This window comes from Lipomyces japonicus (assembly GCF_038497905.1).
Source record: "Lipomyces japonicus strain CBS 7319 unplaced genomic scaffold V1514scaffold_4, whole genome shotgun sequence".
NCBI lineage: Eukaryota > Fungi > Ascomycota > Lipomycetes > Lipomycetales > Lipomycetaceae > Lipomyces > Lipomyces japonicus.
In genome coordinates, this window is record NW_027117816.1 from 263,144 (window position 1) to 277,872 (window position 14,729).

The 14,729-nt window shown below is 46.2% G+C and overlaps 6 protein-coding genes across 6 annotated transcripts; 3 read left to right on the forward strand and 3 right to left on the reverse strand.

The window, feature by feature from the left end:
• Positions 1-136: 136 nt before the first annotated feature.
• Positions 137-685, reverse strand: V1514DRAFT_270003 (uncharacterized protein; the record flags this gene model as incomplete). Its single annotated transcript, XM_066924819.1, has 1 exon — positions 137-685. A coding segment is annotated over one exon (549 nt), but the record flags the coding sequence as incomplete, so codon positions are not given.
• A 2,252-nt stretch (positions 686-2,937) lies between these two features.
• V1514DRAFT_325148 (uncharacterized protein) lies at positions 2,938-3,817 on the reverse strand. Its single transcript, XM_066926560.1, has one exon. The coding sequence runs from the start codon at positions 3,717-3,719 to the stop codon at positions 3,075-3,077; it is 645 nt and encodes a 214-aa protein (XP_066785578.1). The 5' UTR covers positions 3,720-3,817; the 3' UTR covers positions 2,938-3,074.
• Positions 3,818-4,599: 782 nt separating this feature from the next.
• Positions 4,600-6,003, forward strand: V1514DRAFT_275646 (uncharacterized protein; the record flags this gene model as incomplete). The annotated part of the gene is made up of 2 exons (XM_066924904.1): positions 4,600-5,255; positions 5,454-6,003. 2 exons carry the CDS (start codon positions 4,600-4,602, stop codon positions 6,001-6,003), a joined length of 1,206 nt encoding a protein of 401 aa, XP_066785579.1.
• A 439-nt stretch (positions 6,004-6,442) lies between these two features.
• V1514DRAFT_340743 (uncharacterized protein) lies at positions 6,443-9,423 on the forward strand (the record flags this gene model as incomplete). The annotated part of the gene is made up of 3 exons (XM_066929035.1): positions 6,443-6,490; positions 6,577-6,694; positions 6,773-9,423. 3 exons carry the CDS (start codon positions 6,443-6,445, stop codon positions 9,421-9,423), a joined length of 2,817 nt encoding a protein of 938 aa, XP_066785580.1.
• Positions 9,424-11,590: 2,167 nt separating this feature from the next.
• V1514DRAFT_325153 (uncharacterized protein) lies at positions 11,591-12,867 on the forward strand. Its single transcript, XM_066926561.1, has one exon. It carries the CDS (start codon positions 11,610-11,612, stop codon positions 12,756-12,758), a length of 1,149 nt encoding a protein of 382 aa, XP_066785581.1. The 5' UTR covers positions 11,591-11,609; the 3' UTR covers positions 12,759-12,867.
• V1514DRAFT_325154 (aspartic peptidase domain-containing protein) lies at positions 12,813-14,687 on the reverse strand. The gene has a single exon (XM_066926562.1). The coding sequence runs from the start codon at positions 14,618-14,620 to the stop codon at positions 12,941-12,943; it is 1,680 nt and encodes a 559-aa protein (XP_066785582.1). The 5' UTR covers positions 14,621-14,687; the 3' UTR covers positions 12,813-12,940.
• Positions 14,688-14,729: the final 42 nt, after the last annotated feature.

Consider the following 14,729-nt stretch of genomic DNA (forward strand, 5'->3'; position numbering starts at 1 on the left):
AATATAATTTTGGCGGAGGCGCAGCAGCAGCAGAAGCACTTAAACTGTATTCATTCAAACAAAATTGTATAACATGACGAGGGGTAAGTCATTTCTTGCTGGCCAAACCGGGGCATCGCCATTTCGGGTCTTGCACTTCAACATGATCACTAAGCCATTCATCAACCGTGGCAAACTTGTGATCACAGGCCCGGCATCGGCCGGCCGCGCTTGGCCGGTCCCGTTTTCTCGTGCCGGTCAGGTAAGCGAAATGGACTGCTTTTAAATGATTCTTGTAAGTATCGCCCCGGCTGAAGCCACCTGTAGGATGACACCTGACATGAGGATGTTGTTGGTCATCATGAACATCATGATGATGATCATGTTGGTGGTCATCGTGATTGTAGAACGGGCACAGATACGGTGCCGCGCCGTCGTGCGTCTTTTCGTGACGAAACAAATCGTTTGCCCTGGCGAACCCACGCCCGCATTGCGAGCACGCGTGCGGCCGGGATGACACGGCCAGGTGCGTGGCACGATGCGCGGTTAGGTTTGCGTACCAGCCCTGGCATTCATGGCATTGCTGCCTGGCCAATTTTCTGCTTGCCTGCGAAAACGGTTCGTGACTGGTGGATGACGTGTCACCGTCGGATGGAGATGCGGATGAAGACGAAGACGACGACGATGATGATGGTGATGATGATGAGCCGGGTGATTGCCATGATGATGCTGGCCAGGCCGTGCCCGGGTTATGATCACTCAGCAACGAGCTAATCGAGAAATATGATGATCGTGATGCTGGAGACTCGGTATCCTCCATATTCGTGAGTCGGGCGATCGACATTGGATCATCTGGCCCGGTTGGAATCGTCCACATGCCTGGCGGCCCTGCCTGGCCTGATGATGATGATGATGATGATGATGATGATGGTAAATGCTGTTGCGGTGGTTGTAGTCCCGGGAAAACGGATTGAATGCCTTGAATTGAAGAAAACCGTTCCAACGTGTCGGCTAGGAAATCATCTGCTGGTTCCAACGGTGGTGACGGAGGCGGCTCCATCATCCACTGATTTGGGCCCGCGCCAGCATGAATCGGCATTAATGACATGCCAGCAGCACTCGCATGGCTCACATGAACACGTCCGTCTTTGCCAACCAATGATGATGCCGATTGCTGCTGCGAATTAACGTATGATAAAGACGCGGCAGCGATCGTGGCCACGGAGGATGCGTGGTCAAATAATGAAATTTGGGATGATTGCAAAAGTTGATTAAACGCGTCCACCGCGGCAGGCGAATCTAATGAACCTTGAAACCCGTGCCGGCTTAAAACTTGTTGCGCGAAAAATGTCGTAAACATGTTTGTCAAGCCTGGCTTGTTGTTATTGTTGGTCATCACTACCGGCGTCGTCGTGATGGTTGAGTTTGAATTCTGCTTGCCGCATTCTTCTTCTGCCGCTTTGTACAGTTGTTCCAAATTTGGCTGCTCGACCGCATGCGAGTCATCAAGTACGGGGTTTAAATCGTCGTGACTGAATGCAAAATCGTTTTCCACATTTTCTCGTTCTTGTTCATCATCAAACGAATACCCAGTTGACCTATCTGCCACAACGATTGGCTTATCGTTATTGTGAGATTTCTTTTCATTCACATCATCATGATCAGTTAAAGTACGTGAAGATTGAATCAGGTCATCCAAAAATTGATAATCAACTTGATTTTGATGAAATCGGGTCTTGCTCCCAATGAACCCGGCAAAATCATCATGACCACCGGTGGGCAAGGTTGAAGATGTCGTGATGGTATTAATCATCATGTCATCGTGATGATGATGATGATTTAAAAAATCAAGACCACTTTCAGCTGCGAACGATATTACATCGTGCGACTTGGCAGCGACTTGCAACATGAATATCTTAAGCTTGGCCAACACGGTCACTGCCAAATTTTTTTTGTCCTGCCATTTTTGATTTCGCCGCCGCCGTCTTTGCTGTCGTTGCTGCATTTTCAAATCTGCAGTTTGCTTGTCTTGAATATAACCTGGTTCAGGTTTAAAGCTAGCTATGGTCATAGATTAATTGGGTTACCCAAAAAAAAAAAAAAAAAAAAAAGGCATACAAATATCAAGATGATCAATTGCAGGCTTGATTGTAATTGTCAGTTCGGTAAATTTTTCATTCAAAATATTGAATTCTGGATTTTCAGATGCAAAATTTATTTGAAAATTCGCCAAGGTCTTTTTAATCTTGCATTGTTTCTTGACCGTGGTCGTTGACGTGGTAATGGTTGCCAGGCTGCTGTTATCATAATAATCATCATTGTCATTGTCATGAAGACGGTAATGCCCTTTTTCATGCAACTCTGACTTGTTAATGACACCAGACATGACCGACCGTATCATGTCGCCAACAATGTCAATCGTGGCAGGTAATATTTCAAAATTACAACGTGCCTTGCCGTTCTTCATCTGAACCAGTCCCCAAGTAAATTATTGAAACAAAAACAAAAAAAAAAAAATTGTGAAAAATGATGCTACGGTATATAATACCCTAATTAAAAATGATAACTAAAGAAAAAAAGAAAGCCCACATGCGTTCGTTCGAGGTTGTTGCCGTCCTTTTGAAGTCGTTGTAAAGCTGAACCGGGATTGAAGATTAGAGTTCAAATGTGAAATTCTTTATAGAACTATATATATTATATCCTTCTTTCTCTCTTTCTTTCCGGATACCAGCCGGTACGGATCCCCCAAAGTGAATATATAAATAGAGTACTTTGCCAAAAAAAAAAAAAAAAAATCTCCGACATGGCGTTTTGAATGCAAAGTGTTCATTCATTCATCGCACGGCTGAATGCGCGTTTACGGATTGCGATTGCAGGAAAACCGCGTCATCAGCAGCGGGACGCGTAAGCATTTTTTTTTTTGGACGACTGCGCATGTTTCGTCTTTCCATCCAGTTGTTTTATATTTCTATATCCCGCAATTGATTAAAAACAATTAAATAATAATTAATAAATAAACATAACTAGCACATCGCAGCTATGTTATATATAGTAGTATAAATGTTATTTTACATTCTTTTAATGGTGGCGTTTGTTTATTCGGATTCGTCACCGCTACTAATATCAATTACAAATCGCTCATGGTTTCGATCACTGCCAAACCGGGTCACAATGGCATGGTTTTTTTGCTTGTATTCAACCATGTCCATCGCGGTCGGCCGTTTGATCCGTAATAATGATGATGATGATGAAGAAGGTAGTGATGAGAACGTTGTAGATGTGAGCGAAACTTGTGCCGCAGGTGCTGCAGGTGCTGCAGGTGCTGCTGCTATAGCGGCCGGAGTCATTGTTGTTGGTGTGCTCGTTGCCGGGGTTGCCACCGTACCAGCGTTTGTGGATTGTGGGGAGTGCGAGCCCCTTGCTTGCGCTACGGCCACCGGCACAGGTATTGGCTTGGTGGCATGATTCTTGGATTTTGGCTGCTTTTGACGCTTATTCCCGTTGCTTGCATTCTTAGCCGCCGCCGCCGCCGCCGCTGCTGCCGCTGCTGCTGCTGCAACTTGAGCTTCGCGTTCAATTTCTAGATCTTTCAACCTCTGCGCTTGCTTGACTGCCTCCATGGCTTCTTGCAATAACTCGTGACCCCCGTCGTGGTTCAAGATCGATGCTGCTTGTGATACCAACTGTGCCAAAAACAATGGATGAATGCCCCCCAATTCAACCAGGTCACCGTAACGCATGCCAAATTTGATTGTTAACTCTTGCAGTGCTGATTCTGCCTTGTGATGTAGTAATTCTTCATTGTTAGGTATCACGACAGAATTGCCCCCCTCGCCAACCCCACCAGCACGGCCGTCATCATGGTCGTGATTGATACTACTGCTACTACTACTACTATTATTATTATTATTATTGGTATTACTCCTCCCACCATTATTCGTTCCTGCTGCCGCGACATCTTGTTCAATCATGGCCGGCGTGCCCAGTAACATATTCAAAAATTGTGGATGCAGGTCGCCATGCGATAACAAATCGTTATATGATAACCCGGCTCTGGACAGTTCAGCCAGCGCAGTAATAGCATCCGCCGTCCGTTGCGCGTCCAGTATCGGGCCCGGCCTGATGGTATCGCTATCATTACTATTATTATTATAATGATGATGATGATGATGATGATATTCAGCAGTGGCCACTTTCAACACCGTGGCCGCATCGGCCGGGTCTGCATCATCGTCTGTTTTGCCATGTTGTTGCGGTTTCACGGTTGCTCGTGATTTGAGAGCTGCCAGTCGGAGTTCGTCTAGTGATGACGACTTGATTGATTTCTTTACCGCCGCCATCGTGACAGCATTTCATATGCTATATATATATATGAATCAACAACAGCAACAAGGAGGAGATGTGAACGTGTACTTGTACCGTGATTGTTCGTTCGAAACTTTGCTCAGTGTTTACCCGGTGCAAAGAAGCGTAAAAAGTCCATCGAGTAGTAAATATAAATTTACATTTTTTTTCGTTCCGTGCAATCCGAGATTGTAAAAAGTACAAAAAATCAACATAGATTATACAAATATTTAATTTGATTAACCAGAAAATGTACTCAATGAGTACAAATTAATAATGGGGTTTGGATTTTCATTAATATCGGGTATCACCACAACGTCGCGATCTGTCGGCATCTTTGCCAGCCGGCAGGTTTGTTGTCCTGGCCGGACGTTTGCCACGTCATGTTCAGTCACGATGGCGGCTGAAAATAATGCAAGAATCAAATCAGCCGTGCGAACGACGACCAAGCAATCACTACGTCGGATCATTCCTCAACGACCACCAAAACAGAACGCGATCAATTTCCATCCGTCAAGTTTTAGAAACAAGTTTGAAATCAACAAGTTAAGCCCATGCGTGGCATTAACCGTGGCAGATTCTTATGACTTGCCCAAAGTTTTGGAAAACTTGCATCACCTGGGTCATTTAAATTCGTCCATGTTGTTGCCTCAAGAAGTGGCTCATGCCACGTACCCGCTTTCGTCAGGCGCAAAAGCGGACGCGTTCATATTAAGTAATGGTTCAATAGTCACGTTTGGCATGACTGAGATTGAAACCATCGAATTGGCTGACCTGTTGGTGGCTGCCGAGATTCGGCCGTATGCGATCAGGGAATCGGAAGATATGGATTTTATCAATCTTCCTTACGATCCGCCAGATTTTTCGTTACCTGCAATTGATTTGGCACTGTCGTCTGATTCTTTGCAAAATTCATTGCCGCATCATAATCCGTTTTATCCATCACAATCATCGTCACAACCACAGCAACATCAACAACATTCACAAGCTCAACAGCAACAGCAACAGCAACAACAGCAGCAACCTCACCACCACCAACAACAACAACAACAACAGCAACAACCTCACCAACAACAACTAAACCAGCAACAGGACCAGCAATCATTACAATCACAAGATTTAGGCTACAGCCGTCGCAGTTATATGGACGGTGAAACCATCTGCATTAGCGGGCCGGACAAGATTCTTGACATGGCCGCGTTTGCCAGCGGCCTTGCCCGGTCGACAAAGCTTGCCGTGCTGGAAAACGGGTTGGAAGATTACATTGAAAACATCAGGGACATTACAGACCGGTTGGCCACCGGTCGTAAGTTGCCAGTTAATTCGGGCAGGCAAGTTTTAAAAAAAACTGGCGAGTTACTCGCGTTGCGTGGCAACCTCAACCTGTATTCCGAATTAATCGAAACTCCGGACCTGTATTGGTCGGAACCAGAATTGGAACAAATTTACAGGCAGGTTTCCAAAAACTTAGATATCGCACCTCGCATTGCAATTTTAAATAAAAAATTGGATTATGTCTCTGAAGTGGTTTCGATTTTGAAATCACACTTGTCTGAGCAGCAAAGCGTCAGGTTGGAATGGATGGTCATCCTGCTCATCGCGGTCGAGGTCGTGATGGAAATTAGCCACCTTGTCGAGCGTTATTATGAGAAACAAAAGGCAAAAGAGTCTGTAAATTAAATAGAAATAGTTTGTTTCATTTAATTTCATTGCATTTGTATTTACTTTGTGGAATGTAAAACAACAAGTAAGTAAAAAAAAAGTTCAAGCAGGGTAAACGGTTCCTGCAGCTCTGCAAAGTTGACGCTCGGGCCCGCAATTGAGATTTGAATTAATTCAAATCACGCCGATCATCAGACTGAATTTGGGCATTCTCTTTGGTAGTATAACTTTTGTACACTATATTTGGGTTCGCTTCTTTATATACGGAGTTAAAATTATACTTGGTTAATATTTAGTTGCGAGTTCTAAATCACTTGATTGACGTTGCCGGGCATTTGTGTTTTTGGCATCTATTGCGTCATCTTTTTCCTATCAACGGATGTCTCTTGTCCTTGCCATCCTTGTCTTATCAGTAGTTTGGAAATAAACGATTTCGAGCAAATAAAAAAAAAGAAAAATGAGCCATCAGAGAAGAGCTCCTTATGGTGGAGCGGTAGGAATGAAGGTACGTGATTTAAATAACCAGTTTGCGCTATGGTCTCTTGAGGGGAGGTGGAATCAAACTAACATCATGATTCGTCAATTTTCAAGAGCTCGGCTTCGATGGATTTCCACACAAGTTCAGCAGGCAAAAATGCGAGCGCGCTAGCTGCGGCAAGCGCGGTGGCCATGTCGAGAAGCAACTCGTCAACATCACTATCGTCTGCCGGTAAGTGCAAGTCATGAGATTGCTTGATTGGCCAAACATGTAACATGAGTGGGGGTTTTTTTTAATATATATTAATAGCCGCTGCAACTGCGCTTCGCAAGGCATCCAAGGATTCTGTTCCTTCATCACTAGTAGCACCGTCGAAGCGAGCAGCTCAACGTGCGTCATTGCAACAGCAACAACATCATCAGATCGAACGACGGCCAAGCCTGTCTGAGCGCACGTTGCGGCCTCAGTCAGTCGGACCGGACACGGCTTCTCGTAAGTTTTCACAACAACAACAACATCGCAGCGGGTTTGCAACCACGTTGCGTTCAAACTCGTTCACGTCATCTCGCAGCTTGATGGCCATCTCCAGCAAGTTACGTCCCGGCAACAACAACAATAGCAGCAGCAACAAAAACAATATCGGAAGCAGCAGTATTATTAGTAGTGGCAACAGTCGTCGGTCTGGGTATGCGTCTTCCGTACTGTCGTACGAGTCTGATTTAAATTCAATTTCGGAGGACCTAACGCTGGACACCAGCAGCGTGTTGTCATCCCCGAAACTTGTCGCCGCCTCGCACATGCCGCCGGCGATTCAAGAGGAAGATTTCGAAGTTCGGTCTTCAATTAAGCATGTGCCACCACCAAGGACGTTATCACCCACCAAATCTGCCCTGAGGGATTCATCAAGACCTTCGAGCGTGTTATCGGCTCGGTCATCCAATGATGAATTGAGCAATTCTGCAAAGCGGAAAGCAGCAAGGGTTAGTTTTACAAATATTGACGAACCCCCACCGAAATTGCCGGGGTTTGATAATGTCACGCCAAGTTCACCGGCCACAACACCGGCAAAGCTTGCTGACGTGGTTGCAACCCCTGCGGCTGCGAACGGTGTTACGAAAAAAATTACGAAACCAAATGTGATTGAGTCACCAAAGCCGACGACAAAAGCAAATAGTACGGTGGCAAAGACCACACAGTTTAGGCAAAGTTCAAGCACGGTGAGCAATGGTACGGTTTCAAGATCGGCAACGCCAGTGGTAGATCAACAAAATGATGACAATGAAGATGATATGTTTGAAGATGCTTTGGAAGTTTTAGAATTTCCAGATAAGGACTATCCTGATATTTTATCAGTCATTGAGACTGATACAAAAAGTAGCAGTCAAGCCAAGCTTGCAGACACGCACTTGACATCAACCAGCCAGACGAAGGTTATTGCGAAGCCGGTTGCGGTTAGGCAAGTCACAACTCGGCAACAGCAGTCACCGCATGTTGCTGCTGCTTCTATTCCCGCTACTGCCGTTGTCGTGACCAAACCTGGTACGGCACCAGTCAAGCGCTCAGCAAACGAGTCCGACTCTGGCTCAAGATGGCAAGCCCCAGAATTACTTCATCCCACACCACGCAACGCAACTAATGTTAGCGGCATCTTAAAAAATTCAGCACTAGATAATCAACAAAAATCCCTGGCAGCGCGGAAGCCAGTGATTGCGCAGCAGCAAGTCACGCCGCTGAGCAAAATATCACATAGCAATCCCGGCAAATCATTAAAATCACTCAAAACCACATTATCAACCTCTACTCAACCGGTGCCACCGTTACCGTCGTTTCAAAAGAATGCGACCTCATTAGCAAACGTGAATGCGAATGCGATCTCAGGACGTCAACCACGCCGGCATGAGTTGCGATCATCTTCGTCATTTGAACGACTTCCGAATGGAAACACGCGTGGCCAGTTTAAAAGCTCGTTGAGAGACGCCGCACCGGCGGCACCGACGACACGGGCCACGTCGCAAAACGACGTCAACAGCAGCAGCGGGCGCAATGTTTTGCATCACAAGGCACGCGAAATTGCCAGTCAGGCTGAATCATATGGCATTCCATCATTGACCCGGTCTGATTCTGATTCTTCATTCAAGAGGGAGAACCGGCGGCCGGTTGAACCGATTGGGTTCAAACCTCAGTCACAAGTGCAACAGCAAAAACTGCGACGCAAAACTTCACCTTTGGATGATTCAGATTCAGATTTTAATTACGAAAACAATCGTTATGGCGCGATTCCGATTAAATCGCGATGGCGACGCAAGCCGGCACCATTGGATGATTCGGATTTAGACGAAGACGAAGACGCTGACGATGATACGACGAGGTGGTCAGAACGGTTGGGCTTTGGCCGCGCAGTGAGTTCTACGGTAAATGCGACCCGGTCGCGAATTGAGTCCTCAGGTGACGAAGATATAGAGATTGGGGTTCTCCATGGCGGCAACTCTTTTGCAGGCGACGATCAGCACCAACACCAACACCAGAATCATGATGGCGCAAATTCTACGGGTGTGAGCATTCTGGCGAGCGATAACCATGCACAAGAACTCCAACCACAGCTGCCGCCAGTACCGGTACCATTGGAACCATCAGAACCATTCACGGAGCCACGAACGCCAACAAAAACGCGACGGCTTTCACAGTATCAACAGCACAAGTTAGAACGAGCTCAGAAGAAAGAAGCACGCGAGCGTGACCGAGCGGAACGGAAAGCTGGTTTGCCGGTGTTTAGTAGTCCTGCGGTAACTCATCATCACGAATTACAGCAGCAGCAGCAAGCAGCATCAACAATGTCTGGTGGTGATGCTAATGCCCACTTGCCGGCCCATGCTGAGCCAGTCACGGTGTCGACTGATTTTGTTCCAGGTAGGAAAAAAAAATTTGGCAAGTTGCGCAGGTTATTTGGATTTAATGATTAAGTTATTAAGATGTATTATTTTCCCTATTTTTTTTATACAACGTGTACCAATATTGTAAAGCATAGATTTTTGACTAAGATTTAGATGTAATGAGTAAGGGATTTGTTAGGATTGTCAAGAAAAGATTATAGCCTCACTGAATAGACAACAAAGATAGCAAAGAAAAATTTTAACGGGAAATAATTAAATTACAGAAAGGTATCAACACTCCCTCGTGTCAAGCGTATGCACTTCCAGTCCATCACGACAGAAGACAAATTTTATCTCTCCCAATGCTCTGGTCATTCCATCGGCAATCATCTTGTCTGTTTGACAATATCTTGAATAAGCTTTCTCGCAACAAGTTCACGCACATAGTGGCATCTAATGTCGAAGTGTTTGCTTCGTTTATGAAAAAAGCAGATTCTCCGACAATGCAATAGATGATTGATTGTCCTCAAAGACCGTGACCAATTTCTTCGTATCAATCAGCTTCAATTATTCTGCCAGGAGTGTATTAAGCCAGCGAATCTCACGACATGTAGCATCATCTATGACGGTTACGAAGTAGCGTTCCTTCGTAACAGCACCTTCCACTTCGAGAGGACCACATACATCTGAATGTATGCACTCTAGAGGCTCATAATTGTGCACGCGAGCACCAAGGCAGCTTTGTATAGCTCGCAAGTTTCGCAGACTTGGTTTTCCTTGTCAGTCAAATTTGTGATTCCCTCAACTGACTCATGGCATGCCATATTCCTGATGGTCTCTGCGCCAGTATGCCCTAGACGCTGGTACCAAAGCGCCATGCTCAGATTCACTTCTCCAGCATGATACGGTTCTGTGCGATAGACAAAGAGCTTACCTTCATGAAATCTTCTGTCAGTAACAAATGATATTTTCTTGATTAAATCGCAAATGACCATTGTTCCATCTTCAATTACACACTTGTAACGCTTGTTATCAGTTAAGGCTCCAAGTGAAATAATTGATCCTTCGAGCTCTTTTGCATAGATCACGTTGGACAGATGGATAGTGAATTCAAGCCCATTCGAATTTTTTGAGATTCAAATGAATATCCTCCACTGACCGACTTCGGATTATATCTCTATTGACTTGAGAAATTCGAAACTCCCTCGGAGACTCCACACTCCACAAGATTTAAAAACATGTCTTCGTTACCGCACATATAAAAAGTAACACCCATATCTGCAACCCAGTCGAACCTGGCCCCTTCATCAACTGAAGGTTGACGGTCCGATCAATTGTGTCATACTCAAGCTCATTTAAAACTTCACTGTACCCCGTAATCGGTGTTTCAGTAAAGGGGACTAGTGCTTGCGAGAATTTAGCTTCGTCTCTTTCAGACTTTCCTTTCTTCTTTCCACCAAAAATTCTTACCATCTGGAAATTCTGCCCGATAGCAAAATGGCGTATCGTGTCCTTTCTTCTTGCAAAGAAAGCAGTAATACTCAATATTATATCCACGCACATTTTTGCAATTGTATCGGATCTGGCATTTATCACAACAGCAGCATCCAGTTGAAGTTTACTTATTTACGTAAACGTCACCGCTCGTGTGAGGAACAGGTGCGTTCCCACCTGGATAGCGTGAACTCTCCCTAGCCCGAATAATATTTTTGAAAGTCGAATAAATATTATCCGGAGGAGGCGACTGTGAAATGAGGTTGTTCACTCTAGCTTGATATTCCGTAGTGGACGGACTAATGCGAGCATACGTCAGTCGAAACCTCAAGTCCTGTAATAACTCTACTTTCTCCTTTAGGAGTTTCGCAAAAAAAGAGATCGACACTTTCCTTCGAACCATCCAAAATGACAATTTTGGAGTTCTTAACCAGCATGGATCTCTTTTTTTGCGAAACTTCTAAATCTTCCTTCGCTTTGGAACTTCGCAGTCTCGAACTTATTGACTGGTTCCAATCACCAGGGCTCATGACCCGTTAGGATTGCGCGTTTCAAGAAAAGATTAACCTCGCTGAATAGACAACAAAGACAGCAAAGAATAGTTTGAATTACAGGAAGGAAATAAAGGAAATAGCAACGACATACCCTAAACCAGGTATGACAATTTTCAATTATACTTAAAAACAGTGCATCACGTGAAGGCTGATTTTAAAGTTTTTACCCTGTTCGAGATTTTTAAAACGTAGATCCCAATTAAACATTGGTTTCGCAACTACAAAAAAATGTCGATAATAACGATACATAAGTCGACTGATTTATTTAGCACGTCAGGGTTGCGATCAATAAATAAACGACGGCAGCATGACTGGGATGACAACGATCGCATGGATGAGGATGCGGATGAATATGGTGAACATGATGATGAAGACGATGATGATAATGATGATGATGATGATCACGAACGGGTCTTTTCGTTAAACACGGGCGACGGCAACGGTGAATTAGGTGGTGGTAATAGTAGTAGCGCAGGTGGTGTGGTCAAGGGCCGGCACATCGTCACGCCTGGCGAGCTTGTGACGGCGGATCCGGTGTGGATGCGCGGGCATGGAACGTACGCGGTTACCAGCACTTCAGGCAGCGGATCGTCATCACGAACGTATTCGTCCGTGGCGGGCACGATCACGCGGGTAAACAAATTGTTAAGCGTGGCACCGCTGCGAGGCCGGTACGTGCCCGAAGTGGGCGACCATGTCGTGGGCCGGATTTTGGACGTCGGACCTCGCAGTTGGCATGTTGATATCGGAGCCAAGCAGGCAGCCGTGTTAATGTTGGGATCGGTTAACTTACCTGGAGGCGTGCAACGAAGGAAATCAGAATCAGACGAGTTACAGATGCGACAGTTCTTAAAAGAGGGTGACCTGCTGAATGCGGAAGTGCAAGCCGTATTCACTGACGGCGCCGCGTCGTTGCACACGAGATCGTTAAGTTATGGCAAGTTGCGCAACGGATATTTTTTGACCTTGCATTCTTCATCCTTGGTCGTGCGGTCCAAGGCGCATGCGTTTTCGCTGCCGGGCGGCGTGGACCTCGTGCTCGGCGTGAACGGATACTTGTTTTTGCGTAAGCACACACAGCAGCAGTTGCCATCTGGCACGACAGCAACAACAGGGCAAGCTGGCAACTTGCTATCCGACGAGGCTGGATGGGAAATTTATTCAGACACGAACGAGTTCATCAGCCCGTCCGTGCGAGACACGATCACGCGATACGCAAACGTGATCAAGGCACTCGAATTTGCAGAAGTTGGCGTGAACGAATCCAGGATTGTGTCCGGGTTTGAAGCAAGCTTGGAATTTAAAACTGCCGGTGAAATGGTTAGTGATGAAGCCAAGAGGCGCATCGCGTGGGCCGCGTTTCAGCAATCCGCTTGAAACCATACGCATACATTTTCCTTTTTCTTTTTTTCTTTTATTGTACATTAATAATTGGCATGATATTTTGATATTTATGGAAGAAAAATTTATTTACTTTATTTTAAAATCGTAAAACCGGACTATGGACAACATACCCAAAAAAAAGACACTTTAAAAAAAGACACTTTAAGAAAAAAAAACTACATAGAATTCCATGCAATCATGACAATGACGGCAAAACTACCAAACACGGAATTAATGACCAAGCTTGAAGCGGCGGAAGAACTATTTGATCCGCTGCCGGATGTGCTCGTAGATGTGGAAGATGACGACGTGGCGGTTCGAGAGGTCTGGCTCGTCGTAGTAGTGGTCGTGCCAGCCGCGGTGGCAGATCTAGAACGGGATGAGGTCGAGGTCGAGGTCGTGGTTGAATCTTTTTCCGTGACCGAGCCGGTAAACAACGACTCGGTAAAATCATTGCTGCCGGTATTGTCTCCCGTGGCCGACGACGCAGGAACGGATAACGTGGCAGAAGCGGTTTCAGATGCAGCAGACGCAGACGGGATGGAGCTGGAAATGGCTACAATGTTGGAATCTTCAGAGTCGAACACCGTCTGGGCTAGGCCGATTTCTTCATTATCAAGATCGTACACGACGTAAGCCGACCGCAAGAAAGTGTCACCGAGAATGGATACGCCAATGTCGGTATCCGGCAGGACCGACAACAAGCACACGTCTTCGCCATTAGTGAACGTGATTTGCGTGCCATCGGTGGAAATGGCCGGGTAGAATATTTCGGACATGGGCACTTTAATGGTCACTCCCTCAAATTCAAAATCGACGGACGCGCTCACGTTCTGAACCGAGCACGATTCCACGTAAAATCCGAGCTGCGAATTGTACTTGGCACCGACGGCGGATGCAATTCCGCGTTGGATCGCGGACGGCAAGTAAATGAATGATGTTCCGGAATCAAGCAACACGGCGTTTTCGGAAGTCGTCAACGTGGTTTGCTCGTTGTCATCGGTCAGGGACAAGCCTGTTAATGATACGTAAAACTCGGACGGCGTTTCCTCGCCGGTGTATTTAAGGATCGGTACGGTTACCAGATCACCGGTGAACTTCTTTGTGTCGATGCCGCCGAACAGAATGGAACCAGTAGAAGCCTGCAGGTCGTTGAGCCATAACGAATAAGCCCTGGTTTGAATAAAACCCTGAGCGACAAGCAAGTCTGGCAAGTTAGAGTATTGCGAAGATGATCCCTGTTGGGAGACAATGGCCTCGTTGGAAGAATAGCCAATGCCCATAATGCCCTGGGTAGCGTTTGCATCGGTGGCCACGCCCACGGTCAAGTTCTTGACCGACACGCCGCCAATGTGAAACGTGTCTGTGGCGTAGTCGCCTTTTGCGTAGGAGTAATCACCGTAGCGGATCGAAAACAAGCCGGGCGAAACGTCGTCAAAAGTCGACGACTGATCGGGTTCAAAAATGCCGGACTCGGCGCAGGGATCGCTTGATTCTTGGCATACCTCGTTCTCACCGGACTGTACCCACACGTCGGACGATCCGGTGTCGATCTGCAAGCGCAAGGATTGTGGTGGCGTGCCCAACGACACGTTAGCATAATATAGGGCCAACGAGTTATCAAGCAATTGCTCGACTGTGTTTTTGACGTTGTCGCGACGGCTGCGCACGCGACGCCTGTGACGAGCGTTGAACGGGACGTCATGACCGGCAGGTACTTTCTGGCGGACAATGTCAAACTGGACCGTACCCGGGATCGAAGATGACGATGCTGACGATAACGACGACGCGAGCACTTCCGGAACAACGGCAAACGCCGCTGCGGCGACTAACACGGCAGACGCAGAGACCTTCATTTGACGCAATAAATGAAAGAGAAAAAAAAACAAAATAAACGAGGAAGGGATACGTTCAAATTGGAAGACAAGGAGTTGTGGTTTTCCAACACAGCCCGACGTCGAAGTA